At 33.7% G+C, this 25,950-nt stretch overlaps 3 protein-coding genes across 4 annotated transcripts; 2 read left to right on the top strand and 1 right to left on the bottom strand.

The window, feature by feature from the left end:
• The first annotated feature begins 61 nt into the window (after window positions 1-61).
• ndufaf2 (NADH:ubiquinone oxidoreductase complex assembly factor 2) lies at window positions 62-5,432 on the top strand. The gene is made up of 4 exons (NM_001113650.1): window positions 62-270; window positions 1,701-1,790; window positions 1,977-2,017; window positions 3,938-5,432. The coding sequence occupies exons 1-4, from the start codon at window positions 156-158 to the stop codon at window positions 4,181-4,183; spliced, it is 492 nt and encodes a 163-aa protein (NP_001107122.1). The 5' UTR covers window positions 62-155; the 3' UTR covers window positions 4,184-5,432.
• A 2,465-nt stretch (window positions 5,433-7,897) lies between these two features.
• On the bottom strand, window positions 7,898-11,887 carry smim15 (small integral membrane protein 15). Its single transcript, NM_001159946.2, has 2 exons — window positions 11,772-11,887; window positions 7,898-8,526 (listed from the first exon to the last, which is right to left on the bottom strand). The coding sequence occupies exon 2, from the start codon at window positions 8,493-8,495 to the stop codon at window positions 8,271-8,273; it is 225 nt and encodes a 74-aa protein (NP_001153418.1). The 5' UTR covers window positions 8,496-8,526; window positions 11,772-11,887; the 3' UTR covers window positions 7,898-8,270.
• A 1,067-nt stretch (window positions 11,888-12,954) lies between these two features.
• depdc1a (DEP domain containing 1a) lies at window positions 12,955-25,776 on the top strand. Of its 2 annotated transcripts, NM_198872.2 has the most exons (12): window positions 12,955-13,221; window positions 13,937-14,202; window positions 14,289-14,421; window positions 14,749-14,870; window positions 16,360-16,490; window positions 16,585-16,632; window positions 17,032-17,169; window positions 19,381-20,226; window positions 22,511-22,683; window positions 22,836-23,009; window positions 23,506-23,685; window positions 24,859-25,776. In NM_198872.2, exons 1-12 carry the CDS (start codon window positions 13,174-13,176, stop codon window positions 25,000-25,002), a joined length of 2,403 nt encoding a protein of 800 aa, NP_942573.2. In that variant the 5' UTR covers window positions 12,955-13,173; the 3' UTR covers window positions 25,003-25,776. The 2 variants fall into 2 exon arrangements, with proteins under 2 accessions (NP_942573.2, XP_005166830.1); XM_005166773.4 differs by lacking the exon at window positions 19,381-20,226 and having other exon boundaries at window positions 12,960-13,221; window positions 24,859-25,773.
• Window positions 25,777-25,950: the final 174 nt, after the last annotated feature.

The following is a 25,950-nucleotide window of genomic DNA, read 5'->3' as shown; positions in this document are numbered from 1 at the left end:
TACAACGCGAACTCTGATTCGTCCAAGCAGAACCGAGAACCAATCATATGACAACATTAATGCTGCGTGAATGTTATTCGCAAACAAATGCAGTGAACGTGTTTGCATGTGCAGTACAAGCGCATATTTTGACATCTCACATATAAATCACAGAGATGAGCCGCATTGCTTCTTTGTTGCGAAGAACATTTGGCGTGGTAAAAGAGCACGTCGGCACAGATCTTTCTGGAAACAAATATTACAACATACCCCAGCAGAAGACATGGACGGGTAGGTCATACATAGGACTTTGACGAGTAACGTTAATCTTGCCCTGTTTGTACAGTAAATCTAGTAGCAAACGATATAAGACAAGTTTCAGGTTTCAAGTATTAGGACGGTTTTCCTGGTACGAGACCTTAACACTCTTTTAGTAGTACGTCAGCATAAAATAAATGGTTTATAATAAGTTAATAGTTATAAATGGCTGTGAACTTTCAGAATGTTTCCTGGTGGTAAAAATACATTAAATAGTTCATATTTTAATAGTAACAGTTATGTACAGCAGTTTTTCTCCCAATCACTTTTCAGACAATCTTTTATTTTTATTTAATTGTTGGCAATTGCTCAAAAGACTGCTAGAAAGATTAATCACAAATTCTAAACCTGTGACCTAAAAATCGTTGACAGTAACATAATCTGTTAGATTGGTCATTTTAGGTTATGTACTGTGGCTAGTTTTAGATTACCTTTGGCATAAGGTATTTGTTACACAAAGTGCCTGGTTGAAAAAAAATTACTGTTTAGATCAAGGGTGCCCAAAATTTTTCTTATGAAGGTAAAAAAAAACAAGCTTGGTTGAGGCTAGTGGTCTGAAAATAAATATAGTTATGATTTCCTAACTTTATATTAATAAAATATAAATTTATATATAAATTATAGGATGATTTTCTAACTTATTAATAATATTTAAAAATAACTAGAGAACATTTCTTTATGTTAACTAACACAGCAATTTCTTCACATTTTGAAATGAAGTTATTGCAGTAAAAAAATCTAATTTATGACAGAATGGAGTTAAACTAGTTTTTGCTGTGCTTTGCTCACTGATGTCTACATGTTAATTGACATTATTTGCATTTAAAAAAACAAATCAGATTTATTTACATTTAATTGAAACCTTTCATTTCAGTTTGCTTTTTTGTAGCTCAGCAAAAAAACAAACAAACAAGCAAAAATTGGTTATGTCAAATTACAAATGAGGATCATTTGAAAGGCATTTGCCCCAACTATCTGCATCCTTCTCACTCTCTTCTCAGATGTGATGGTGGGGCAAATCAAAGGTTACAATGGGCCAACTATGGTTCACGGGCCCTAGTTTGGGCATCTCTGGTTTAGATACTTAATAGATACTTTTAAGTTTATTCTTATATAAGCAAATATTTTCTGTGAGTCTGCAATAAAAAAATTGTTATACTTGTTTTGACTTGTTATACACTTTTAGGATATTTTTTCAGCAATATTTTCTATTGTGTGATTAATTTGTAAAATTATTACACTTAAAAGTTATACATTTTTGGAATCAAATTGAATCTGATTAAGTAATCTGGATAATATGTTACCCCTTATTACCCAGTAATGGTTAAAGATGTCCTATTTTTGTTGCTAGTTTAAATAAACCTGATATATTAGTCATCTTCATTCTTGCTTTTCTTTTTCAGGGCGAGTCGTTCGGCCCAGACGTCTTGTTGAAGTAGCCAATCCAAAAGAGTTTGAGTACATGGAAGGAAGCATACCTTCAGAATGGGATGGTAATAGATATTGCATTTATAATACGGAGTGTAAACCAAACAATCTATGTTTATGACAATATAAATTTAATTAACACATTTTTCTTTATTTACTGTCTTACCTAAAACTCAGTTGTCATTACTAGATATCTTGTTATAAAATGATAAGTTGTCTTAGTTACCTGTTTTTCCTTTTATTTCTTATAGCTTGGATCAGAGGCAGGCGAAAGCAACCACCTACTATTGAGGTATTCATCAACACCATCATCCCTTTTTTATTGCAAACTCCTAGGTCCATATCCACAAAAGTAAACAAAATAAAAAAACAGTACAATCATGAATCTACACTACCTGATTAAAGTCTTGTCATCAATCGCAGTTGTAAGAGCAACAAATAATAACTTGACTTCTAGTTGATCATTTGGAAAAGTGGCAGAAGGTGGATTTTTCCATTGAATCATCTGTTGAACTGCATCCCAATCATCACAAATACTGCAGAAAACATACCAGAACCTGCAAGGACCCAAAATTCTTACAGAAATCAGTCAAGTGTGTTAAAGGAAAAATCATCGTTTGGGGTTACATTCAGTGTGGGGGAGATCTGCAGAGTGGATGGCAACATCAGCAGCCTGAGGTATCAAGACATTTATGCTGCCCATTTCTTTACAAACCACAATGGGGGGAAATTCTTCAGCAGGATAGTGCTCCTTCTCATGCGTCAGCCTCCACATCAAAGTTCCTGAAAGCAAAGAAGGTCAAGGTGCTCTTGTATTGGCCAGCCCAGTCACCAGATTAGAACATTATTGAGCATGTCTAGGGTAAGATGAAGGAGAAGCCAAATTGTTTAAAGATGAATCCAAAGAATCTTGATGAACTCTGGGAGTCCTGTAAGAACACTTTCTTTGCCGTTCCAGATGACTTTATTAAGAGGTTATGTGAGTCATTGCAGAGTATGGATGCAGTCCTCCAAGCTCGTGGGAGTCAGACACAATGTTAATTCTTTTTCCACTGCACCATGACTTTATATTATATACTGTACATTACTTCTGTTAGGTAACAAGACTGTTGTTTAAGCAAAGTCAGACCTTACTGTCCTAATTAAATAATTTGAAATCAAGGCATGATCACATTTTATGTAGGTAATATAGGCATATTCTATCTAGAGGCCTTTACCTTACATATAAGCCACTTCTGATACCAAATGATCAACTAGAAGTCAAGTTATTATTTGTTGTTTCTAAAACTTGGATGGGCAACTAGACTTTTGTCAGGTACGTACATACATCAACACTATATTTTCAAAAACAACAAGCATACATTCCATCGCTTTCAATACCAGAAGTAGTAATTATAATCACCTAATATATGATTTCTCTGATTATATCAAGAGAACTTCTAGGTCATTAATCAGTTCTCAACTAAATACACATTGAACTAATTATGTAATGAATGTGTCATTGTATTGAAAGGGATAGTTCACCCAAAAATTAATATTTAGTCATCATTCTGTCAGTCTTTACTTCTTCCATACCAGTTTGAGTTTTTTAGTTTTGTTTGTTTTGCACAAAAGAAGATATCTTAAAGGAAGCTGAAAACATTTAACCACTGACTTCCAAAGTATTTGTTTTGCCTACAGTAAAAGTGATGGGTTACAGTAACTATCCAACATTGCTCAATATATTTTGTTCAACAAAACAAGGGTGACGCGGTGGCGCAGTATGTAGTGCTATCGCCTCACAGCAAGAAAGTTGCTGGTTCGAGCCTCGGCTAGGTCAGTTGGCTTTTCTGTGTGGAGTTTGCATGTTCTCCCTGCGTTCGTGTGGGTTTAATCCAGGTGCTCCAGTTTCCCCCACAGTCCAAATACATGCGATGCAAGTGAATTGGGTAGGCTAAATTGTCTGTAGTGTTTGAGCGTGTATGGATGTTTCCCAGAGATGGGTTGCAACTGGAAGGGCATCCGCTGTGTAAAACATTTGCTGGATAAATTGTGCTGACCCCAGATTAATAAAGGGACTAAGCCGAAAAGAAAATGAATGAATGAATGAATCAACAAAAAAAAAAGACCTCAAACTGGTATGGAACAAGTAAGTAAATGATGACTGAATTTTCTTTTTTAGGGGAACTATCCCTTTCAGTGCCGTAATTAACATGTATGTTGCTTTCTATAGGAGTTGCTACAGAACAAACACAGCAGGGAGCAGATAAAAATAAAAGCTGCAGAGGTTGAGGAAATGGACAAAGCTCTGCAAGTAAAAGAGTATGAAGACGGTTTGGTGGCTGAGTCTGTTCAGACTCAGATCAAAGGTCACGCTTCAGCCGCACAGTTTGGAAAGACTGAATTTAGCGAAGAACCAGTGAGCACTGCCAACGCATTCCAGCCAGGGTCCTGGACGCCAGCAGGAACCAAAAAATAGGCCTGTTTGAATCATCTTTTCTTTTCTTCAAGTAAATTAGCAGTTTAAATGAATTGATATAATTGCATTTCAACACTTACTGTGTATATAAATATTCAGTACTGGTTTCTGAAGGCAAACAAGGAACAGCGCTTGAGGTGTTTAGTTTAGGTCTTTTTTTTGTGTGTGTTAAAGTGTTTAATTCTGGATGTATGCTGAAAACTTTGTAGGTTTGTTTAGGTAGAGACTAATGTAAACCATGACAGATATGCAGATTTCCTCTTGCACTTTATTTGTAAATCAGGTGAATAAAATGTGCAGACAAGGTTAAACTCAAGTTCTTTTGTGTTATTAAAATATTGCTTATGCATCTTCACTTAAAATACTAATGCCTCTGATTTAAGTCACTTTCGTTTATTTCAACTGTAAAAACAGTTGGTTGTGCTTTTATGTTTGTAATTAATTGGTATTTGTTATTGTTAATTTATGATGCCACTTTATTATCACAATCATAAACAGATTTTTACAATGTTTCATTTTCCTAAATTACATGTCTTGTATATGATCTAAACATGACCTATTCTTGAAATTAAAACTATTAATATTGTGGTATCAATAGAATATTGTAGCCAACATTTCAAATGATATTTGGAATTATTTCAAATTTTGTCATCTACCGATAAGTCTTTCTATGTAGACAATGTTTTCCATAACCTGAATTCATGCTTCCTCATTAAGACAAGCCACTCAGATGTTAATCCAGCAGTTGACAGGAAGTGAAATGACCATTGTTCATTCATTCATTCATTCATTTATTCTCCTTCGACTTGTCCTTTTATACATCAGGTAATCCACAACGGAATGAACCGCCAACTTATCAAGCATATGTTTCCAGAGTGGATGCCTTTCCAGCTGCAACCCAGTACTGGGAAACATCCATACACACTCATTCACACACATAAACTTCAGCCAAATTGGTTTATTCAATTCACCTATAGCGCATGTCTTTGGACTGTGGGGAAAACCGGAGGAAACCCACATGAACACAGGGAGAACATGCAAACTTTTCACAGAAATGGTAACTGACTTAGCTGGGGCTTGAACCAGTGACATTCTTGCTGTGAGGCGACAGTGCTAACCATTAAGCCACCGTGTCACCCCACCATTCGTCATCTAGTTTCTAACGTGATGCTACCTTCCTGCGTTCAAAAATACCATGAGGAATATGAATAGATTTGAACAAAAATTAAACCATCAACTTCACAAATAATCGAAAATCTCACAACTGCCTCTTCCTAACCAAGCCAGCAAAACAAAACACATTAGACAGTTTAATCTTTATTAAAAAAACTATCCTGTACTATAATAAAACTTCCTGTTTTAGCCTGGGAAACGGCTGCTTCAAAGCATTGGTTTATTGAAATATCTAATTGGATTTGTTTAGGTGTTTCACCGTTTTTATTTGCTTACTTTCTAGATATTTTAGCAACAATAATGAAAGGCTGCACTAATCCTTTTTTATATTGCCTCTGTGGTTTACATTTTAGTTGTTAATATTCTACAATTATTTGTTCACTAAAAGGTTGTGCTAAAAGCTACCTCAATTTCTAATTTAGGTTTTAATAATTATGCATTATAAATGTTCATTACGTTTTACTCATTTTCTGCATATTACTGATTAAATCTATTATATTGGCCAGATTGATTTCTCAATGTTGTCATCAGCCATTAAAAATCCTTTACAGGTCAGCCACTGTCAGACTCGTATGGTCATATTGAGTTAAAAAAAAATTACAATTGGTTTATATATTTGTGTGTGTGTGTGTGTGTGTGTGTGTGTGTGTGTATATATATATATATATATATATATATATATATATATATATATATATATATATATATATATAGTAAAAAAATAATTTAAACAACCAAACAAAAAACAAGCACATTGATCATATCTCTATGGCACTATGGCACTAAACTCAACAATTAGCTGTTAATGAAAGTTTAGAGCAGGGGTGTCAAACTCAATTCCTGGAGGGCCGAAGCCCTGCACAGTTTAGTTCCAACCCTGCTCCAACACACTTACCTGTAGGTTTCAAACAAGCCTGAAGGACTCAATTGGTTTGATCAGGTGTGTTTAATTAGGGTTGGAACTAAACTGTGCAGAGCTGCGGCCCTTTTGGAACTGAGTTTGACACCTGTGGTTCGGAGCATAAAGATCTTTCTCTCTATATGCACAGTAGTGAAAGCGGTAAATCTTGACTCAGTGTTGCTAGAACAGTAAACAAGAACAGTTTCATATGCTAAACCCAAACTCTTATCTCAGAAATAAGACATACCGAAATATTGTGGATATGGCAACACTTCACTAAAGCAGTCTTCCTAACATAAAACACATCTACTGATGGTGTTAGAGCAGCATGACTAATTGAAAAAAGATTGCGATCTCGATTCGACCCTACAAATGATCTTAATTCTGATTTTCTATGATTCAGCCAATTATATTTTTAAGATGAGGAGAAAAGCATAAAGGCGGTCAAACAAGTCTTCACGTTGTTTTATAAACGTTGTTCATTAACATGGACACCTCTAGTGTTAAAAGTGTCCCATACTGTATTTATAAGGTTTGACTTTCTTTTATAGTTATCACAAAGTGTTGTGCATGAAAATAAATGTTTAATGGGTCAGTATAACTACTCTTGCCTATATAGTGTTGAATAGAATGCATGAGGGAATCTGATTATGACAAATGTCTCATTTTACCAGTGAATAAATGGTCTAATAATGTCAATGACAAGCATATGTCTCAAACATAACAATCCAACTTCAGAATTATGAACAGCTGTATTCTCACTTTACTGTGAATCAACAACCAGGACAAATTTAAAGCCTGTTCAAGTCCACCATTCAAAGTCTATACAAAATCTTGCATATTAACCAACAGTAGACCTACTCATAAGCTAGGCATGGGGCGGTATAAGATTGTGACAGTATGATAACCTTGGATAAAAATATTACGGTTTCACAATATCATGATATTTTGATTACTGCTAAACATTTCAGGCTGGAATAAATCAAATGAATCACTGACTTCTGCTGTCTTTATTTATTTCAAAAACACAGATTTCTTTACAATTTAAAACTTATTTGGATCTTTTTTTCTGCTGGAGATACTATTGTCCTAAAAATAAACAAAAGAAATCTACACATACCTTAGGAAAGGTATTACAGAATTTTTTTGCTGTTTTAAAACGTTGACTTTTCCAATTCTAGGTATACTTTGAAAACAGTTATCGTCCCATGCCTAACATAGGCCTTATATCATTATTATTGTTTTACCACAATTGAAAAAAAAAAAAGAATAAGATAAATAGCCTACTCATATTAGCTTTTATTTTACATCTGCAGAATCATGATCTTGATTTTAAGCAAAAAAAAAAAATAGTGATTCTCAATTTAGCCAGAATCGTGCAGAGTCATTAAAAATACCCACCATAATAAGTCTTTGGTCATTGTAGTATTATTAGGTAATATGTGCAAAAAGCTAAACACAGCTACAATCATCATGGTGTTGGTCATCGCAATTTGCTTATTTGGAAGTAAATCATGATCTGTGCACATTATATTCTTCAATTTACGCAGCCAATCCTGTATTTAAATGCAGTTGTCACTCTTGAAACTTTACAAATCTGAAATAAGGTACTTAAGAAATCAAATGAAAAATCAACACAATTTTGCGTTAAGAATGTTCTTTATTATTATAAAAAACTTCATTGTAATGTAGTTATGGATTCATCTTGAAAACAACCACCAACCCAGTAAAAAAAATGGAATGCAGAGTACTGCACAATAGTGTATAGCACAACAGCGCAGTGCATTTCCCACTGTACTAGTATTATCCTGGAAAAGTATACTGCAGTCCTGCCTTTAAGATTGATCAATCAATCAATCAACCCCCTGATTATATGATTCCTCTAAGGCTTTAACTGAGGTCTCCTTCAAGCCCAGACTTGCTCCAGGTCCCATAATACGTGTCCTGGGTTAAGAAACGAGCCATATATATCAGGGAACTGGACGATGATATTGACCCTTCTCCATCTCACGCTCAGTCCTTCTTGGCTCTCTTGGCTTTGGCGATGTTCTCCTGTCTTTTTTGCTTCTTTTTCTGCTCGCGGTCCTTGGCTTCGATCATCTTGGCGAGCTTCCATGACAAAAGGGCACTGGCGATAAACAGAGGGGTTAAAGCTAGGATGACTGTGGTGAGAAAGCCGTAGGGGTCTTTAGCTGCCCACTCCACCACATATTCTGCCCATGCCTTTATGTCAATCATCCTATCTGGACTCAGAGTTCAGCAGAAGACCCTAGGAGGAAAGGATGTGTGTGAAATTAGTAGACATTTGAATGTACAGTTGAAACCTAAGTTTACATACACTCTAAAAAAAAAAGGAACAACCATTTTTTTAAAATGTCAGATGGTAAATCTAAACGTTTACTTACTATTTTAGGTCCGTTAGGATTAACTAAATGATTACATTTGCTAAATGCCAGAATAATGAAAGAATTTCTTTAGAGAATTTTTTATTAATTATTTGACAGTCAAAAATTTACATACATTTCCTTGGTATTTTTTTAGCTTTGCTTTTAAACTGTATAACTTTGGTCAAATGTTTTGGGTATCCTTTCACAAGCTTCTCACAATAGTTAGGAGGAATTTTGGCTCATTCCTCCTGACAGAATTGGTGTAACTGAGTCAGATTTGTAGAATGTCTTGCTCGCAAAAGCTTTTACAACTCTACCCACAAATTTTCTATAGGATTGAGATCAGGGCTTTGTGATGGCCACTCCTAAACATTGACTCTGTTATCTTTAAAGCACATTTTAACTAATTTGGCAGTATGCTTACTGTCATGGTCTGCTTGGAAAACCCATTTGTGGCCAAGTTTTAATTTCCTGGCTGATGTCTTGAGATGTTGTTTTAGTATTTCTACATAATGTTCTTTCTTCATGATGCCATCTATGCTGTGAAGTGGACCAGTCCCTCCTGCAGCAAAACAGCCTCACAACATGATGCTCCTGCCCCCTTACTTCACAGTTGGGATGGTGTTCCTAGGCTTGTAAGCTTTCCCCTTTGTCCATCTGACTTTTTTAAAATGGTTATGTGCCTTTTTATACAGTGTATGTAAACTTCTGGTTTCAACTGTATTTTATATATCATATACATTATTATTACAATATTTACAAATATGTGCATTTTTAGTTTGGTGTAATCTCATCTTAAAATGAACAGAGAGGTGGGACACATATTATGTCCTCCCATTTGAAAAAAAACAGCCTATAGCATTTTGTTTTGTCACAGCACCGCCAGCAAGAGTGGTTGAGATGAAGCGCATACAGATATTGAATCCCCAAGGTTACTTAATGTCTTATGAAGAATTTTTATCACATTTTAATTTAATTGTATCCTTTATAATACTTTGCTGCTTAAGTATTCCCATGTATTGTCTGACTATGTAAAAGTTACTCATATTCAGAAAATATCTCTTTGTTACACCCCAAAGATAAACAATGTGGGAAAATATGTTTTTCTTCTCACTAAAATAAGGCCATATGTTCCTTATTTCAGTCACTCATAGTAAAAAAAAACCCTATATAATCTCTTATTGGTCTGGGGTCCTCAGAGGTTTGGTCATTGCTTAACACAATTTTTATTACAAAAAATTTTAAAGAGGTCTTGTTTAAAACTCTGCATACATTTTACCGTCAAACATTTTCTTTTCAAGTTTCCAAAACTGTTCATTTTGTTTGTCACGGCCAGTTTGTCAATTCTCAAAGAAAATATGGTGTGAGATCTCTAAATTCATAAACGACAAATTATTGCCAAGTTTCAGTTTAGAATACCTACATGTTATTTTGGATTTTTGAACTGTAACAAAAAATAGAGAAGGAAGCTTATGTTATTAATCTTTTGATAATATTTACAAAGTACCATATTCACAGATAAAATTTTAATAACCAAAAATCATTTAATCCTGCTATTGTAATAGAATTCAAACATTATACAAACAACAAAAAGCAAAGCACTAATAAAAAAGAATTAAAACCTTTTTTTTTTTTTTTAAACCTAAAACCTTAAAGATCCTGTAATTCCTCAAGGCCCTTACCCATTTATAGTATGTATACTTACACATATATTTGTTTGTCTTATTTATATTTAGTTTTTTGTACAGCCCTGATATATTTTTTTTCTTTTCTTTTTTTCTTTCTTTTTTGTAATGTTCTGTACTTTGTTCTTAAGGCTTTAAGAAAAAAGGATTAAAAAAAAGAGATGAAGTGCATCAAATAAAAAGCATATGAGAAGCGTCTTGAAGGGGGCGGGACATGTCAGATACTAGAAAGCATTTGATTGATCAAGATTTGATGCGAAACGGAAGTATGACTGGTGACAACAAAAACTAATTTTGGAAGTGACAAACTGTAAGCTTTGAATGTTGATATGAGGTCTTTATCTTCTAAACGTGAATTGTTTCATTGTTTTGAAGCACACTAGCAAATAGATATCCTAAAAAACTAACAATACTCTTGCTACCATAAAAAAACTTTATTTTAATGTATTTATCTGGTATAATAACAAAAAAAACTCGTTTGTGTCTATTTGTATAAAATTTGTGTGTATTGTATGTACACATTAAGAACGGACTCATTTTCAAACAAAATTACATAGCAAAAGGATTATAAAATACATCAAGTAACACTTTATACAGTAATACAGTAAGAAAAAAACTGCTTAAACAATGTTAATGTTAGTTTAAGATATACAACTGAAATGAATTAATTATTAGCTCCATCAGATGTAATAGCTATGACTTTGATTTCAGTGAGTAAGAAATTAACACTGCTGAAAATGCTGAAAGTAGCTTTCATTAGTTTAACGCTAGTTTAATTAACTAGAGTTAATTGTTAAGAAATGAAATGTTAACAAACAGATATATAGATAATAAAGATATATGACCAAAAATATGTTGTTCAAAAAATCTGAACATTTATGAAAACCAATAAATAAATCAGAAACATTTCAAATTAAGTTTTCAAGCATTTTGTGTTGAGATGAACACCAAAACCAATTAAACAATTTGAATACACTTAATAAACACACTTAATAATTAGTATTAAATATTAATTATAGATAAACTTACATAAATAGACTTAATAGTTAGTATCCACGTGTTATTATTTTAGCATTTTTAAGTGTCCATCCTTTTAAAAATCATTTAAGTTCAATATCACGTCTAATCATCTACGATGCCTGTGAAATCAATGCTATACTGTAGGGTAACAATTTGTATGCCTAACTGACTCGTCATATTTTGTTAAAGATTTGCTGGTTTAAGACGCAAATGCGAGTTTACCGCAAGTAAAGTAGGAGACGACTGCTAAACCACTTTCAGTTTTCACTGACAGCCATAAGCTAGCAACACAAAGCTCACTAGCGACTCTTCTGCACCTCTGATAATGAATGAAAATCACCCTATGGTAAGCTGCTGTTTGCTGATCAGCACATAGAGAATGATATCCAGTGAGATCAGCTGGCAAATAGTCGATCACTTACCAGAAAAACCGTTAAATATTTGACGAGCAGTTTTAGTACTAGAAACCTGTCGCCGGAAACAGTACAAGAGGAAGTGAAACTTTTAATTTGTGTTTGCACACTGCAATATGGGAAATGTAGTCGTAATGTCATTTTATTTATTATTTTGATATTTTCTTGATGTTTTCGCATTTGTTTTAGATGTGTTGTACATTATTGCAGAGCAAGGTCTTTCAATTTCTTATTTATGTGTATTTGGATATTTTAATAAGACTATATATATATATATATATATATATATATATATATATATATATATATATATATATATATATATATATATATATATATATGTATATATATATATATATATATATATATATATATATATATATATATGTATGTATATATATATATATATATATATATATATATATATATATATATATATATGTATGTATATATATATATATATATATATATATATATATATATATATATATATATATATATATATATATATGTATATATATATATATATATATATATATATATATATATATATATATATATATATATATATATATATATATATATATATATATATATATATATATATATGAACACACACACACATTATTATTATTATTTTATTATTCTTCTTCTTATTCCTATTATTATTATTATATTATTATTATAAGTTATTATTATTATTATGAGTAATCATTATTATTTACACATTATTATCAGACTATTGCATTTTTTCCAACTTACTATTTAAAAGTAATAAGAATAACTAACAGGCAGGCAAGCATCATATCATAAATACAAGAAAACATATACAAAACAAACAAATAAATGAATTTGAAAAATATATAAAACATTACCGAAAATAAATTACAATTACAGTCATTGTGGTTAATTCGTGCTATTAATGTAGACAGTTTTAAAACAATTTTACTTTTTAATCGTTGTTAAGATTAAAATTACATTCAAAATAATTTTTAAATACCTCACGACAGGGAGAAACTTTAGAAAATATACATATGTGCGAAGCATTGGCTGTAAATAAAACTATAATGATCATGCTATACCGGACTATTATTTTGACAACCAAATCTGTCACCAGCGGACAGCCAATGAGTGCAGCCACATTGGTCATGTGATGAAACAAATCATCAAATCACATCGTTCTCTAGCGTTTGCGTTGTAATTTCAAACGGGTGTGAGGAAAGGAACAACCTCGGATTATCTGTTTACACAGCCCGCGATAGCTCAATAAGCGACTTTATTTTTCGATAAGTATAGCGTGCGTATTTAATATAGCTAGCAAATGCATTCAGTTAATTAAAAGTAAACTCTCATGTATTTGTAGGAATAATGAAAACGGCTTTATAGTCGTTGGACGCACCGTAATCTTTCAATGAGTTCTCACATCGTCACCCCGGGTCCATACAGGGCCACTAAACTGGTGAGTCTCCACTTTATTTGATGCAATACGATAATATGATGGCCTGATTATGCATTGTGATATTTTGTTTAGTATTTGTATAACACTTTTGAATGTTAGTTTGTAACTTTCAGTTTACGTTGAGGTAAGTTAAAGTTGGTTTTATATTCACACACTCTGAATTTGTCCTACATTTTAGAAAGGTAAAATGCTTTTTTACCTTTTTCTCTGCTAATACTAAATAGGGAAATTATATTAGCACCCAGTTTCTTTCAAAGCACAACAATAAACAATCAAATAAAAAGTGCTAATGTTGTTTTGAAGTCATATATTGAAAGAATATTCAAAGTACCATGATGAACAATATAGTGAGCATGTCAAAAGTTGTCACTGAATGAATGTGCGAATATCAAACCAACTTTACCTCACTTTAGCTCACTTGTAAGTAGTGTAAGTCATATGAAGTTAACTATATATGCTACTATTTATCTTCCAAGTGAACTATGTTTACAAATCATCATTTCTTTATGCTCATTGTGTGTATTTAATGACAATTATGAATATATTTTAACAACAAACTGTAACAATAGAACTTTACAGAATATTTTTTGTTATGCTGAATTATCAGTTTTTGTGTTTTGGACAATCTACCAACCAATTACTTAGTGATTATAGTTTATTATCTGAAGTGATAATAAATAAATGTATTGTGTGATATGATTTCTTTATTTTACAGTGGAATGAAGTGACCAAGCTTTTCCGAGCCGGGATGCCTTTGAAAAAGCACCGGCAGCACTTTAGAGTTTACACGAACTGCTTCACCGCATCCACCGCTGTGGACTGGTTACATGAACTCTTGAAAAACAACAGCAATTTTGGACCAGATGTCACCCGACAGCAGACAGTCCAGCTGCTGAAAAAGTTTTTGAAGAACCATGTTATTGAGGATGTGAAGGGTAGATGGGGCATGGAGGACCTGGAGGACAACAGCCAACTATACAGGTCTGATCAAATGGGTGTTTTATAAAGGTCTGAAAAAAATGCATACAGACATTAGACAATATTTTCTGGTTTAATATGTGTTTAAGGTTTCCATCAACATCTCCTCTGAAGCCTATTCCTAACCGTCCCACTGTTATGAGGAGAAAGAGCTTATCCATGATGGACAGGGAGAGTTTCTTCAAGTTCAGGGGCTCGAAGAAATTTGATAAAGAAACATTGGTAAATATTACTCGCTCTAAACATATTGTTATATTTGTAGTTCATCCAAAAATGAAACTGTGAGAAGACATTTACAACAGAACACTATAATTTTTGCTGAAACCCTGGTGTTTGCTGGTTTATAAAGTCAAAGTCAATGACACTTTGAGAATCAATAAACGCAGACAAAACATCATTTTTACCCAAAGCTCCTAATGACACATTGAGGTCTTTTGAGCAAGAACATCGTTGACAAAATTATTGCTAATTTATTAATAAATTGATTTCATTAATTCACATTAATGTTATTTTTATTATAGATCTGTAATATTGACTTATTGCACACAGGAAAATGTGGATCCAGAAACACAAGAGTCTCCTGTGGGATCGTCCTCAGGTGAGACGGAGCGCAGTAGGGAGCTCACAGAGGATGATATTCATGTGATCTGGAAGAATGTGACACTTACACAGTAAGTCGACCGACCTCCCCCGATACCATCGGTCACATGTAGTTTTCATGTGTTGAAGTGCACTGCTTTGCCCCATGAGTATTTCCTGTATTTAGTCACTTGCAAAGAAGCAGGTTTACCCGACGGTGATACTTTGATCAGGTTTCTTAGTCTTAGAAAAAAAAGTCTTTGGCTTTTTCATAATTTTAAGTACATTAGAGCAGTGCTCCTGGAGGATCATCAACACTGCATGTTTTGGATGATCTTTTGTCTGTCACACCCATTACAGAACTTTCAGTCTCTGCTGATGATCTGAATCAGGTGTGTTTGGCTAAGGAGACATAGAAAATATGCAGAGCTGGTGCTCTTCCAGGAAAGTGGTTGAGAAATACTGCATTAGAGAGACACATTAAATTTTGCATGCACTACCAAACAATAAATATCTTCTTCGTTATTTTTCTCCTGTATGAACTTGTAAAGGAAAAAAAGTTAGATGTTTACTAGGAAAGAGCCTATATGTGTCAACAGAGTATGGAAATTTAAGGTTTAATGAACTTATTTATTATTTAGCTAATTTCAAGAAATGTTTCGCAAAAAAAAAAAAACTTATCCTGTATCTTTCCAAAACTTTGCTTCTGTCTTCATTTAACAATCCGTAAAATTTTGCACTGGAAAACAAAACAAAAATACATCTTATTTCCATATTCCAAGATTAAGTTTTTTTTTGTCAAATAATTTAAGAATTATTAAAAGTTCTTCTTTTGTGCTCCCTATACATTTTATATTAATTGTATTATTTAATTATTATTTGCTTTTTTGAATCTTTTTTTTTTTCTACCTTTAGATCCTACTGAAACCTTGATTGATATTGTTTTGGTTGAATGTTTGCCTTGGCATTAACATGGGTCACCAAAATATTTAATTTAAAGGGCACCTATTATGCAAAAATCACTTTTATAAGGGATTTAAACATAGTTTTGTGGCAATCCTGTGTGGTTATAGCCAGCCACTAATGGTAAGAATTAATAATTGAATTCAATGTTTATTATCACTCCTAATAAAAACAGAAACACTTTGATTAACACCCCTTTTGTTATGTCATCAGAGGGGGAAAGCCCCACACATTAGAGACGATCTCTCCCTCATTAGCATAAACAGCCCTGAGTGAGAAGCAGCCATCTGTTATTAGAGTTTTCACCTGCTGAAGATAATGTCAGCGACTAAGAAGGTTAAAATGTGGAGCTTCAGGATGCACAAATAAACTCTCAAGTCTCCGTAGACGACCTTCTTCTGAGAAATTTTCAGTTTTTCGCAGAGATAACGTTAGTCTTTAATGTCTAGAAATCTTTGCTGATGGCTTGTTTTGCATTTTTGTTTCTGAAAATTGTGCAATGGAGTAAAATTGTAAAGAATTCCTTTAGAAAATGATTACACATTAGTTGCATATTTTAATTAGTAATTTAGTAAATGTCATATTGTTGTTGAATTTGATTGTCATTTGAATGTTCAGTTTGCAGAAGTTGGTGGGATCTGCTTCTCTGGAAGGCGTTTTGGATCCAGCCAAGGTCAATCCTCAGTTCATTGTGTATAATATGACCAAAGTCAATAAACATGGAGTCGTTTCATTGGAGGATAAAACAGGTAGGCCAGATGTGTGTCATCTCTGTGTAAAAACATAGTGGTGATAGTCATATTTTCACATCGTGAATAATATCTTATTTTTCTCCCTCCGTAGAAGATTTACCGCACTGGGTATTGTCTGCTATGAAATGTCTAGCAAACTGTAAGTTTTATATTACAAAAATTAAAAACTGTATTTTGTAAACATGTCAACTTTGGGTTTTGGAAGTTCAGGTGCTTTTATAAGATACTAAATAAGATATTACTTAAAAGGTTTTATTTGGACAATCAAGATCATTATGAAGTTAATATTTCTTGCTTTTAATCTTTAATAATGCTACACATAAACAATGATATTATTTTGGTGATGTTTTTGTATCTGAAGCCTTCACATACAGAGATATGGCCTCGAACATTTGTCCACTCTGTTAAGTTTGCATTCCTGTACAGTATTACATATTACAACAGCCAGATAGAGACCATGCATATATTGTCTTTTGTCATTTTTCCGTGTATAAAACTCAAAATAATAAATTTTTTAATATTATGTATTATTTTTCAGGGCCAAAGTATGACTCAGACCAGCCGACTTACCTAGGATTTGAGCGGGATGTGTTTAAAACGGTCTCAGACTACTTCTACAGTCTTCCTCAGCCACTGCTCACTTATCAGTATTACGAACTCTTTGTCAACATCCTGGGTATGTATGAAACATGTTTTGGATTTTGCATGTCTGTGATCAGGTTATGCTGTAATTAACTGGTTACATATACACCACTGTTCAAAAAGTTTGGTGTTCAGGATTATCTAAGGTATTTTTTTAAGGTAAGATTTATCTATTTAACTTTAAAGATCAACACTGAAATGCTTCTCCTTTTGATTTTTTTATTATTATTTATAAAAAATTCTGATTTAACTTAACAAAAATATTAAGAAGCAAAAGTATGTTTTGCAAACTCCAAATAATAGACGGATTTGCCAATACAGCAATAATTATTTTTAAATATGTGTGGTCATGGACCACAAAAGCAGTTTTATGTTGTTCAGAAATGTTAGCAAAAGCCAAAAATACAGTGTATGGGTAAAAATTAACAATTTTGTTTCATTCTACAAAGCATTAGCATATTAAGTAAAGTTCATGCTCCATGTAGATATTTTGTCAATTGCCTTATGAATAAATCAAAACTTGATAATTTTTTATTTGTAATGTCCTTTGCAAAAATTTTAATTTGGATCATTTTAAAGGCAATTTTCTGTTTTTTTAAGCCTTAGATTCCCGATATTCAAAAATCTCAGCTAGGGCTGCACGATATTAGAAAATAACTGATATTACGATATTTTGTTTGTCTGCAATGTATATTAAGATATACATTTATTTTCAAAAGATGACTTATAACATAACTCTGTTTGGAATTGATTAGTATTTTTACATTGATTGGGATTTTTTTGTAGAGGAGTTAGCATAATGTACAATACAATTGAACAAATACAAATTAATTTTATGATTTCTGTGGAATCTAAACGTATGAGGTACAGAAATGTATTAATAGTAGATAAAATAAGACCGTATAGTGTATAGTCTTCATTGTAAAAATAATTAAAAACAATAGATTTTGGTTTATATGCCTTTTCTAATGTCTTAGTTTAAAGGTGCTGTATGTAAGTTTTTGACTCTTCTAAAGCATAAAAATACCATTATATGTATGCTGATATTTCAGAAACATGCTAAGTGAACATTTTTGTTTATCTGAAAAACAATGCTGAAGTCAAGTATTCTGCTTTTAAAAATGTGCTTTCAGTGCCGGAACTTCTGTCTTTGTTTTGGTTCTTTTAACCTGTCCAATGCCAGTTTAGCCAATAATATTCCAGCACTCCGGGTTGCCTTGGTGGAAAACCGCGTAATTCATTAATTTATTCACTCAGAAAGGCTCTGAAAGCATGCATTGGTGACAGAAATGCAACCTCCGGTGGACAGTAGCAGACTCCTAAATGAGATGCAGATTCAGAGTTCCACATGAGGTTATCATTTAGCAAATAATATAATTATTACTAGCGCAAAGATTAGGTGGGCAGGATACATTTATAACCCAATGTCAAAATGCACTACGTGACTAGATTTGCAGCGATAAGCAATCTGGTGACCTGCACTTGTGTTTGTTTTGATCCAGGGATGTAATATCTAGTTCAACCACTGGGTGTCAAACTTACAAACAGCACCTATAAATTTGCTTAAATTGTACACAGTAACAGGTCTTAAAAACACATTGAAATGAAAAACTTTCTCTCAATTTTAGGGTTAAAATTTGCGATGACTCCACAATTGACATATTCTAAATTGTGGTTCTAACTATGAATGCAATTTGACATTGCATATTCAGCGATGTAACTATTGCAGATTAACAAATTGCGATATCAATCCTGAAGTGATGTGTTGTGCAGTCCTAATCTCAGCCATATTTTAGCCTGTTCTAACAAACCATTTATTAATGAAAAGCTTATGCGTTCACCTTTTGTATAAAACTTTTAATATATTATAATATCAGACGAGATTACTTAATATATATTTAAGATTTACACAAACATTTGAAAAGTTGTGTATATATTTAATATAATGTACCCATGTTAATGTTTTTTGAGATTTTAGGCTTGTGTTTTGTTTTTTTACACACTCATCCTTTGTCCTTTCTGGGGAAAGTCCTACTAAAAGGGTCATCAAAATCATTTGGCTGTGGGTCTCAATTTACAAAATGTTAATAAGAACAAACTATGGAGATGCGTGTCTACTGACTGCACTGCTTTTGTGGTGTCAGACGATGTTCAAAACTAACCCTGTCTGCTCTGTTTTACATGTCTCACTTCGTTGCCTGCCTCTTTGTTGTTTTATGTTCTGTTGTCTGGTCCTTTTTGCTAGTTATGTGTGGCTACATCACGACTCCTAAATCCCAACCTGGAAAGCGTAAAAACCAGGAGGAGCCAAACTGCCCACAGCCTGCCAAAAACCCATATGTGAACCCAGCCAACCTGTTCAGGTCCACCGAATGCCTACTGCTCAGCTTAATAAGAAAAGAGGCCATCGATGAAGCCGATTCGCCCATGAAGGAAGTTTTCAGTTCAAAAACAGAGACCAAGTTAGAAACCCGTAGAGTTTTTAGAGGTAGAAGGGTCAGCGATGGAGACAGGCTGGATGGTAGCTATCTAGATGTTTCTCAGGCCCACAAAACAGATGTCCCATATGGCAGGCTTCGTCCCAGAAGTTGTTCACTGGAGGGAAACATTAATAACTGTGCCAAAAACAGACTTTTTAGGTCGTCTGAAAGCCTCGAGTCCTGTAGCAGTGATAAATCAAACCCTGAAACTGATTCTCCATTAGAACCAAACCTCCAGAGTTCCTTGGTATCCATAAACACTTCCGGCAGCAGCGTGAGCTCCCAACTTTCAGCAGATCTGCGGCGAAACAACTCGAGACCTGCCAGAGCCCGGCCCAGAAGCATTGGTAACTTGTTTGATATAGAGGAGAATAGAGAAATGTCTGCTAGCAGCTTTAGTGTTCATGCACCCGTGGCTGAAATTACTATGAGACCTGACTCCACATCCAGTGTTGGCTTCAGAGGTCTCGGTTTGTCCAGTTTGCATGGAAGTTGCGTGGATGTTAGAACAGGTCCAAGCTTTAGCAGACGCTGTCAGAGCTCTCTGGACCTGAGCAAACCTGCACCCGCTCGGCCTCCTTCAGCCCTGTTAACACACCAGCCTGAGCAAAGTAAGAGCATGTGAAAAACACACGTGAGGATGTGCTTGTCTATTTGTGCTTTAGCATGTGTATGTTGTGCTTGTCAGACTAACATCTAGGATTCTTGAAAGCGATAGTTCATGCAAAAATAAAATTATTGTACAGACCCTCATGTTATTCCAAATCCACATGATTGGCTTGCCTGTGTAGAACACAGAAGAGATACTTTTATTATTTTAAATATATCCTTTCAGATTAGGAATAACATTACAATTTTTATTTTGGTGTGAACTATCATTTTAACGCTAACTCATTCTATGGCACACTTTGAATACTAATACATACTTTTTGTCACATTATCTAACATTATCATTATCTAACCCCCCCACCCCAAACCCCCCCCTCCCAAAAAAAAAAAAAAAAAAAAAAAAATATATATATATATATATATATATATATATATATATATATATATATATATAAATAAAAGCAGGGACTACTACATCAAGTATTATATTTGATTGTTATATCAACTTTCTTTTTGTAAAATATGTGATCTTAAAATTATATTATTTGAAAATTGTGGGCCTTTAATTATACTTTGCCCAAACTTAAAGGGCCACGAAACCCCAATTTCAGCAGGGTGTTTTCACACCTCTAGTTTGGAAAAAGTCTGGAAAGTGGGCGTGTCTAGCTTAGTTTGGGGGGCAGTGTCAGAGGAGGGAAAGAGGGATGGTGCATAGAAATTTGCTTAAAAATAGGAGTTTCGATTTGGGCACACGCTGATTTTTACAGAGACAAAACAAACACACAGATGCAGGGCAGAAAGACAGTGACTGCGTTTACATGAACATCAGTAATCAAATTGTTTGCCAAATTATTAAATGGTGGACTTTTACTGCAGTTTTGCACTTTTATTCAGAAATTCCATTCATGCCCCTCATGACAAATGAAATATTTGATTCGAGAAACTGCTGGAAGCGTGTATTTTTAATGCAATATTTGATACCGCACGACAAATGAGAGAAACTGATCGCTTACTTACCAAATCTGTAGAGACAAGACAATCTGCACCAACTAGAGCCGTGTCTTTATTAAAAGAAGACGAGCAGCAATTCTGGATTTCACCATTTCCAAATGAGAAAAGCTCTCAGGAAAAAATGTTCCTTAGACACATTTTTTTCAGAGTGTTGCATGCACTATAATCCACACTTGAGTCCAGCTGCGCTCTCATAGCGGTAATATGAAAACAAAACCTTCATTGCAGCACATTATAAAAGCAACACTGACGACCCATATCTTTAAACAATTCTTCTTCTTCCACTTGTTTTGTAAACACAACGTGGCGTCTCTCTGCCATCTAAACACTGTACAAGTAAAAACAGTCTACGAAGCTAGCTTGCATATGAATGAAGTTGCACCGCATACACAATAGAGCGTGCTGATTGGTTTGAGCCAAGTCTTTCTCATGAATGAATGCAGCACACTCAGAGATGTCACTAAGTACTGCCAGGTATACAGACAGCCAGTCTACACACTGTATTACACACAAGTACCTAATCGGCGTGACACAGCTTCAAAAATTCATTTTAAACCGGAAAAATTAATTTGCTAGAAATTACGCAAAAGCAACCAATTTTTTTCTTTTTAGTAAAATATGTGTCTTAATAGTGTTTTTAGCAGTGTGGGACGTGTATATCACTGTCAGCAGCTCAAAAATTTTGCTTTGGTATTTCGTGACCCTTTAATCTGCAATTTACTTATAACATGGGATTTAATGTTTGATGTATTTGTAGTGATGTTTGAGCAAAATCATCTCTAATTTGTTTAACAAACTGCATCATTTCTCCTAAATTTAAAAGAACTCTTGTAATTCACATCTAAATAAATGACAAATATGTATCTGTGTTTGTGTATATAAAGTCATCCTATATAAAATCATCATATATATATATATATATATGTATGTATATATGTATGTATGTATGTATGTGTGTGTGTGTGTGTTTTATATATATATATATATATATATATATATATATATATATATATATATATATATATATATATATATATATATATATATATATATATATATATATATATATATGTATATGTGTATAATATAGATATATAGATAGAGATGTGTGTGTGTATATATATGCGTGTATATATATGTGTGTGTGGATTCATATGTGTGTATATGTATTGATAATTCATATTGTTCATGTGTTGTTTGTAGTCTCTTGTATTTCTAGTTGTAGTATTTTCGCAGTTTTGTGCTGTGGTTTATTTCGCCCACATGATGTTCCAGGTTTATTACAGCCGTCACTGGAGCAGGTGGCCGTCGAGGCTCTTCAGCTCTGCACGTTACTCTTGCCTCCCGTCAGCCGCCGCAAACTCCAGCTGCTCTTGCGGATGATCTCACGCATGAGCCAGAACGTGGACATGCCACGGTTACACGACGTCATCGGAACACGCACTCTGGTCAGGAGGAGTTCAATGGATGCAGCTGATTTGTTATATTTATAACCATAATCTCACTCGCATTAAAGCAAATGCTGACTTGTTGAATGTCCTGTTGTGCACATTCACGCATGTCGTACACATTACAACTACATTTGTGTTTCTGTGTGCAGTTGGTGCAGACGTTCTCCAGGTGTGTGTTGAGCTGTGAGGAGGTGGACGATCTGGATGAGCTCTTGGCTACGAGGCTGTTGTCTTTTCTCATGGATCACCATCAGGAAGTCCTGCAGGTGCCTGTCTATCTGCGCAATGCTGTGGAAGATCACATCAACTATCTCAAGTCACTGGTGAGTCTACAAGGACCACACAGAAAGGAAAGGATTTACTTACAATTATGAATTTATACAGCTCTAAATAACTCAAAAGTGTTTAAAACTTAAACAATACAGTTTTGAAAGCTTCTCTTCTCATCAAGAATGCATGTATAACTTTATGGACGTTTTTGTCTATATTTATGGTCCATTTGGCTCACTTTGAGATGTTTAAATGATAATGTAATGTTTATATAGTTGCAGCTTAAAAATGGTTTCAGTTTTGCATCAGGTCATCATTCAGATCATATTGTCCTTTTAAATTTTGACTCATTCTTCAGTTTGTAAAATTATTATTGTTATTTTATTGAATTGTATTGAATTCACAATAGTGGATTTAGGGTAATTGTACTGGATGAACTAAACACAGACCCTTTTAAATAGCAGTTAAAGCAGAATGTCAATCAATTCCTGCATTCATTAGTTCCTGCATCTGTTTATTCATCTAACACTGCCTTGCTCTTTATCTCAGAGCTCGTGTCCTGGCTCTGCTGGTCCTATACCATCATACTCGTTCTGCAGGCAGATCAGCTGTCAGGAGTTTGAGCAGCAGAAGCTGTCAGTGTCTCAGTCTGCTCTGGCTGACCTGCTGGAGAACATCATCAAAGACAAGAGCATGTCTGTCAAAGAGAAGAAAAAGAAGATTAAACTGGTATCTATTTACTCTATAATACTTTAAAATATAATTCGAATAAGTACAGATTCAGTATGAGAATGTTGTTTTTATACAGATACATCTGTTATTCTGCTCAACGACAATAGGAACATCATTTTATCCATGTTTTTAGATTTACATTTTTTTGACGGTAAACAAAGTAGCTGATTTAAAAGGCACAATCTAACTTTTGTAAGGTGTTCAGGCAAAACTGTGTGTAGGTCTAGTGTGTCCACAGTCATATTTGAGTGATATAAACACAAGACTCCTTTTTAAAAAATTCTGTTGTTAAAATAGGATCCAAATCCCTGCAATGTTGAGGTCCAATGCAACGCGACAAAGGAACAATTCTGTGTTAAACAGTGCAAAGTTAAACGTGTACGTGCATAAAATTTGTAACAACATTATTTGTTACTCATCTTTGCTGAAAGGCTTGAATTACATCAAATTACCATTAGGAAAGTACTTACCATAGTATTTCTCATAAACGAGAGATCAGCTTAATTTGTTTCTGTCACTGCTTGTGTATATGACATGAGACACCACTGGAGAAAACGCCTCAGCGCATAGAGAGATATCTGTATTGCTCTGACACGCATGTGTAGGTGGGGAGAACCAGCTCATTTGCATTAAAGGCACAGGCAACAAAAACAGCTACAGTGTCTTTAGAGCTCAAAATTCCCATATTTAGAAATATATAATAAATAATCTGGGTATTTTGAAATTTTACCAACACATTCTGGAGACACAAAAGACAGATCTTAAATCCTGAAAAAGGGGTAAAATAGATGCCCTTTAATTAGCATTTAATATGCTTTTAGAAGTAACAATACATGTAATAATACATCCTTGAAATATCTAGTGACTATTTAAATAAATATTAATTGAAATTTGATTTAGTGTAGATACTAAATAGATTTTCTCATGCGCTAAATAACATTTGCATTTAAACTCTATATAAATGTTACTAGTGTTACTAGCTACTTTTCATGCAAGCTATATTTGTTAGATAATAAATACATCTAATTAGTTACACATAACTACAAAAAAGAAATTTATGCTTCACAAAAATTAAAGTAACCAAAAACCAGTGTTCATTCGTAGTTTGTTCCAGTTAATTATATAAATGTCTAAATCCTACCCTTTTTTTATTGTTTTTTTTCCTCTCAGTTTCAGAAGGAATATCCTGACATTTACTCCAGACGTTTTCCCACAACAGAGAGTGAAACTCAGCTTTTTGCAGACAAACCAAAGATAAAGCCGCCAATGCTTTTAAGCATCAAAAAAGCCAAAACCTTCAGTATTCGAAACTGAATACCTCTTAAAATCCTCCTTTTTGAATGATGTTTGAGTAAACTGGCTGACACTTGATCACATCAATATAACTGTAACTTCAGTTGAAGTGTTGTTTTTAGTTTCTTGTGGGATTTTCCTTTGAGTGAAGTATTTTTATTCTGTTTTTTTTTCTGTTTCAGTAGAGACGTCTGTCAGTTTTAATGTTATTTATTTAAGATGTGATTGGTTGTAAGTTTTAGATTTTCATAGTGTCAAAGTATATCCAAACCCCACAGTAAATATATGCAAAGAAACCTAACATACTGTTTACATGGAAAAATGAAGATTTCATATTTAAACATTTTGTAACGTTGTTTATTTCTCCTTTTTAATCTTGTGTTTTCCTGATATCACATTTTTTGTGTGTGTGTTCACCATACAAGTGCACCAATTTCTAAAAACATTTTCATGTGATGTGGGAGTTTGCTAACCTCTAAGCTAGTATGGGCTGATTTGCACTGTTTTTCCATCTAATTTGTCTTATCATGTTGTCTTTCTTTTAGTACATATTTTATTTTTAGTCAGAACAATCTACTTATTGCTTATTTGTATGTATGGATAATCTTGTCATTCAGTCACAATACTGATCCAGTGGCTTGATTATTAAGAATGGGAAAAACTTGGACAGAGAGATTTATCTGGTTTTAATGTCGAGAAAAAGTGAGCCAAAAATTTTGTTGTTTACTATTTTACTGTGTCACCTCAGATATGTATGCTGTTCCTGATCTATGCAATAAACTTTTAAAACAAGCATCATTTTCTCAGCGTTTGAAAGAGAAGAACGTGTGTGCGTGTGTGCGTGTGTGTGTGTGTGTGTGTGTGTGCGTGTGTGTGTGTTTGGAGTGTTGCCAAGTGGATCTTCATCAGTATTCACATCCAGTCTCCATTTATGAAGAATACAGGCCTCCAACCCTGGAAAAGAAAGCC

The sequence above is a fragment of the Danio rerio genome, chromosome 8, assembly GCF_049306965.1.
Source record: "Danio rerio strain Tuebingen ecotype United States chromosome 8, GRCz12tu, whole genome shotgun sequence".
NCBI classification, from domain to species: domain Eukaryota; kingdom Metazoa; phylum Chordata; class Actinopteri; order Cypriniformes; family Danionidae; genus Danio; species Danio rerio.
The sequence above is the reverse complement of the archived record's forward strand: the minus strand, read 5'-3'. Positions and strand labels throughout refer to the sequence as shown.

Bases quoted from the DNA above. Each gene is read 5' to 3' on its own strand.
- smim15 (NM_001159946.2), bottom strand. From the start codon at position 8,495: ATGATTGACATAAAGGCATGGGCAGAATATGTGGTGGAGTGGGCAGCT.
- ndufaf2 (NM_001113650.1), top strand. From the start codon at position 156: ATGAGCCGCATTGCTTCTTTGTTGCGAAGAACATTTGGCGTGGTAAAA. The intron at 1,791-1,976 runs GTAATAGATATT...TATTTCTTATAG, and splicing joins CATACCTTCAGAATGGGATG to CTTGGATCAGAGGCAGGCGA. The intron at 2,018-3,937 runs GTATTCATCAAC...TGCTTTCTATAG, and splicing joins AGCAACCACCTACTATTGAG to GAGTTGCTACAGAACAAACA.
- depdc1a (NM_198872.2), top strand. From the start codon at position 13,174: ATGAGTTCTCACATCGTCACCCCGGGTCCATACAGGGCCACTAAACTG. The intron at 16,633-17,031 runs GTAAGTTTTATA...ATTATTTTTCAG, and splicing joins TATGAAATGTCTAGCAAACT to GGCCAAAGTATGACTCAGAC. The intron at 17,170-19,380 runs GTATGTATGAAA...CCTTTTTGCTAG, and splicing joins ACTCTTTGTCAACATCCTGG to TTATGTGTGGCTACATCACG.